The sequence below is a fragment of the Priapulus caudatus genome, unplaced genomic scaffold, assembly GCF_000485595.1.
Source record: "Priapulus caudatus unplaced genomic scaffold, Priapulus_caudatus-5.0.1 Scaffold1088, whole genome shotgun sequence".
NCBI classification, from domain to species: domain Eukaryota; kingdom Metazoa; phylum Priapulida; class Priapulimorpha; order Priapulimorphida; family Priapulidae; genus Priapulus; species Priapulus caudatus.
In genome coordinates, this window is record NW_014578149.1 from 1 (window position 1) to 5,373 (window position 5,373).

The window sequence follows — 5,373 nt, forward strand, 5'->3', positions numbered from 1 at the left end:
AAAAATACTAAACATGTGAAATCTTTTATTTCTAATGTAAATAGTATAAATAACACCAAGTCGTGTTTAACTTTCCGAAATTGCGAACTGTTTGGAATTGTTGACAATGCGGTATAAATTTCAAAAACCACATTGTACATTTGGACCAATATCTCCCGATTTGTCATTTTTGTGAGACCAACGATTAGACACGGAATTAGTTTAATGATTAAGGTAAGATTTGCGCTCAAGTTTATCGAGTTACACACAATAAATCATAGGTAGACTAAGGCAACTAAATGTTGAATTTTGCCGGTTTCAACTCATCCTTACTCCTATTGATAGACTCCTGATGATAATGATAGCGCAAACTGACGGGAACACTTCACAGAAGCCTATGTATGTTACATATAGAAAATATTATTATATTTTCTATATAATTTCATTTCATTATTTATAATTTTTGACTTTTTTATTTTAATGACTTTTATCTTTTGATTTCTTATGATTATTTACTGTTGGGATGGGATGGGATGGAATGGGATGGTATGTGATGGGATGGGATGGCATGGCATGGCATGGCATGGCATGGGATGGCATGGGATAGGATGGGATGGGATGGGATGGGATGCGGTGCGATGGGATGGGATGGGATGGGATGGGATGGCATGGCACGGCATGGCCTGGGATGCGATGAGATGACATGCGATGGGATGAGATGGCATGCAATGGGATGGAATGGGATATGGGATGGGATGGGATGGGATGGGATGCGGTGCGATGGGATGGGATGGGATGCGGTGCGATGGGATGGGATGGCATGGAATGCGATGGATGGATGGATGCATAGATAGATAGATAGTTCGATTTTTTTGGGTATTTTCCAACCAAGCGGCCACCAACTGAGTCACGCCACTGATTTCCCTGGGCAACGCCGGGTATCGCGCTAGTCTATATATATAAAGTTGTTCAGCCGAATTAGTCCGTTCGCGCATAACTAGAGAACTACGTAGCCTAGCGGAAAACTGAAGATATATTCAGAATCTCCACGTCTGGGAGATGGTTCTGGCTAAAACAAAAATTTAAAAAAGTTACAAAGTTAAAAATTAAAAAAAATTCTATTCGTCAATAGATGGCCGTGCGTACAGCCTAACATCTCCAACGTGTTAATCAAACTCCACGACAGATGTAACCTGTATGATACAGGCGGTTCCGGTTCCGCTTCACTACACTAACCGCCTGTACCCCTTGCTTATTCAGCCCGCTTCGCAAACCAAGAAATCATTGCGCCCAATCAGAGAGCTGTAACGGGCCAATCAGCCAATCAGCGAGCAGGCTTTTGCCTGACGTCATTTCTCAAGTTATTCAAGCCATAACAACCGGTCGATCGATAACGAGGCTTGCGAACCGCCAGGGTTGAGCTCGCGTACAGGCGGTTAGTGTAGTGAAGCCGAACCGGAACCGCCTGTTTCATACAGGTTACGACAAATGGCGCTCTCGCTCATTAGCTCAATCTACCACTGCCACAAGTAGATTTTCGGTTACAATTTGTAACGCTTTTTTACCACAAGTTTTACAGCGGCCAGGTTACTCGTATCCTATGTAATAAGATTTGTACTAATAAAAGTTGCAAAGATATTAAAAATCCGACCATTATTTTATGAGAAATTTGATAAAATAGTGATACGAAATAGTGCGCCCATTTACTACTTTCAAATCATTACGCTGTTCACTAAACCAAGTTCAGTGTTTACTTTAATATTAGCATGAATTTTTCGGATGCTTGCCAATATACCTGAATTCTCGAACATTGTCTTCGCATGTATTTTTGCCGTATTCAGCTTAAAACATCTAAATTTGCTCACCAAAAAACATGCAAATCATAGAAAATTTCTAATCGTTTGTTCGGCGGCGACTTCCGGCCGTTGAATTGCCATTTTGCTGGGATTTCCCCGGAGCTCCGTCCATTTGAAAAATAGTGCTAAGCATTGTGGCAGTGGTTATCCTGCGTGTGGCAAAGGGGGGGGCGCTGCATTGCATGTTTGCGTGTATAATCATGTTCTTTAACCATACCGCCGCCCAGTGCGCCGAATGGATAAAGCCATCGGGACTCCAAAACCATTGATTCTGGTTCGAATCTATCACCTCGGGAATATTCTGTTTCTTTACTTCTTGGGACTGTATTAGTATAGTACTTCTGCCCCACTTCCACCGTTAGTTTCAATTTGTTTTTTTTACGATCATTTAAACGTTTCAGTAAAAATTCAGAAATAAACTAGGTACATGATAATTAATACGCGCAAACTGACGGGAATACTTCAACGGGCGGAAGCCGTTATGTAGGTTACAGATAAAATATTAGTTATCTTTTTTGATATAATTTTATTTCTCCCCAGCCTGGGAACGTTATTTTACCCCTTTTTATTTCCTTTTTTCCCCTTACCTACTTCTTTAGTAATGCATTAATTTTATTTTTTTAATTTTTTAATTTTAATTTTTAATTTTTAATGTCTTTTATCTTTGTATTTTTATTATTTTTTACTGTTTGGAATGGGATGGGAATGGGATGGGATGGGATGGGATGGGATGGGATGCGGATTGGCGATTGGCGATGCGGATGGGATGGATTCGGGATGGCGATGCGATGGGATGGCAGCGATACGCGATGGATGGAATGGCATGCGGATGGGATGGGATGCTGGTGGATGGATGGGGGATGGGATGGATGGCCATGGCACTGGATTGGGGATGGGGGATGGGAGTGGGATGGATGGATTCACTGGGATGTCATGTGATGACATGGGGATGGCATGGGAATGCGATGGGATGGACTGGATGGGAAGGCATTGAGGCCATGGAATGGCATGCATGGATAAGATATGTTAGATTATTTTTTGGTATTTTTCCTTTCAAACAAGCGCCGTTCACCAACTGAGTAACGCGCCACTGTTTCCCCGGCAACGCCCGGTATCCCGCTACGCTGCCATAAATATAAACAAAACGAGGAGCAGGGGCAATACTCATACAAGATGTCCACACTCACGCACGCACAGACTTGCCGGCACACTGCGAATGCGCACACGTTTAATACAAGCACACTATATAAACGAGCAGCACTTATCACGCGCACACACGTACGCATGCAAACAAGCACGCACGCACGCACCGCACGGCACGCACGCAACACTCGCACGCACGCACGCACGCACGCACGCCACACTCGGCACGCAGCGCACGCACGCACGCACGCCACGCACGTAACGCCACAATATGCCTAACAAACGCATTCGTACTTGATTCTCTGTTGACTGGAATGTCTCCTCTGCTGACTGGAAAGAATCGGCGAAGCCATGCACACCTCTGTGCGTGCTTTCGTTGCCATAGAGACCGACGCCCAGAACGCCGCTGAAATCATAAATAAATAAACAAACACTGAGTATTGACTAAGCGCATGAATAATGCTCCCATGCAGACATAACAAACAGGTACACGACTGATTCTTCTTCTCCCATATCGCTTCGTTTTGTCAGAATAGGCCTAAATGTAGCATATTACTATACGCACGCACATTGAAAATAGACACACGCACGCACGCACGCACGCACGCACACACGCACGAACGCGCTCATGCACGCACGAACGCGCTCATGCACGCACGAAAGCGCTCACACACGCACGAACGCGCTCATGCAACGCACGCACGCACGCGCCCACGCACGCACGAACGCGCTCACGCGTGCACACGCCGCACATATATACTTCAACAGCTGTGCCATCTCTCACAGTGGGAGTGAAGCTATACAGTTTCCATTGCGAGCAGGCGATAGCCAAACAGGGCTACATGTTCCACGCAGGGTGTCGCTCCCCCCCCCTACCACCACCACCACCACCACCCAGCGGCCCACGGCTTATTCGACCACACTGCGGCACCATCGCCGCTGTTTACCTCAGCGTGAATTCCTGCGCCGCGCAGAAAGCCAAAATAAACAAGCAATACGATACAAAATGTGACCGACAGCAAATTATATGTGCCGGGGCCTTCGTAACGTTAACGGTAGCGTTACCGAATGAGGATGTGGAGAAAGGCTGAGGAAAAAGGGGGCAGCGGTCCACGCTGAAGAGGGATGAGAATTCGGGGGGGGGGAGGAGGCTGAGGAAATAATGAGAGCGATCTACGATAACGAGAGATGAGGATGCGTATGGAGGCTGAGGAAAGAATGGGAGCGATCTACGATGACGAAGGCTAAGGATGCAGAGGAAGTAGGCTGAGGAAAGAATGGGAGCGATCTACGATGACGAAGGATGAGGATGCAGGGGGGGAGAGGCTGAGGAAAGAATGGGAGCGATCTACGATGAGGATGAGGATGCGGGGGAGAGAAGGTGAAGAAGAAGTGGTGGTGATTGATGGTGACGAGTAACAAAGAATACAATAGAATATGAATAACGTGTGAATGCGCTTATTTTCTTATTTACCTGCTTACGTAAAAAAGGGTTTCCTATTTGATTTTGGTAACCGAGTATCAATATTTTTGGGCACATGCACTCACAGAGAGCACACCATACCCTGCGAGCTTGCTAACATTTACCAAGCCCCATCTACGATTGGCTTTGTCTGGCTGTAATAAGCTGTGCACAACACAGCAAACGTGAAGCATCCTCTAGCAGGATCCCAACGCTGCGCCCGTATATATATATCAGCGAACAAGACCGATATATCGTCACGAGTGTTGGCCACACATAGCAATCCCAGGGGCAGATGAACAAGCAGCACATGCTGATTGTTGACGGAGGAATTATCTGCGCATATGAATGCCACCAGCTTCAGTTATACCAGCTGGCGGGATGCATGATCGAGGTTAAACACCACCGCGCCTTAGCCGCGCATGTAGCATAATCCCTGATGCAGGCTTTATTTTACAGAGAGAGGGAGAGAAGGAGAGAGAGAGAGATGAAGAGAGAGTGAGAGATGAAGAGAGAGCAGATAGAAGATAAGGAGAAATAGACCGATATGAGATCGGAGAGAAGAGAGGAGAGACGAGAGAGAGAGAGAAGACGCGGAGCGAGAGAGACGACCGAAGACGCGAGAGCAGAGACGAGATAGAGAGAGACGAGAGAGATAGACGGATCGCTAGATCGAGCAGCTACGATCGACAGAATCCTAGCTACGAGAGAGGTGCGAGCAAACAGCTTGTGTTCGCTTCTGAGCTCAAACACCGCACCAGATGGCACGACGGAGACACTCAAGCTGCTGGCTCCAAGAGCAGGCATGGGAGTTCACGAGAGAGAGTGCGAAGCAGAGTAGACGATCAGGCAGAGCAGAGCAGCAGAGAGCAGCAAGATCGGAAGAACGCAGCGAGAGCAGCCAGAGACCATCACATCAGACAGATCCCTCAT

General features: G+C 46.6%; 1 protein-coding gene across 1 annotated transcript in view; it reads right to left on the minus strand.

Moving 5' to 3' along the window:
* Positions 1-3,272: 3,272 nt before the first annotated feature.
* Positions 3,273-5,373, minus strand: part of LOC106815311 (protein tweety homolog 2-like) — a gene marked incomplete at its 3' end in the record, with an annotated part of 14,641 nt that continues 12,540 nt past the window's right edge. Inside the window, exon 3 of the mRNA XM_014819757.1 lies at positions 3,273-3,384. Coding sequence (XP_014675243.1) covers positions 3,273-3,384 — 112 coding nt within the window. The remainder of the gene's footprint in view (positions 3,385-5,373) is intronic.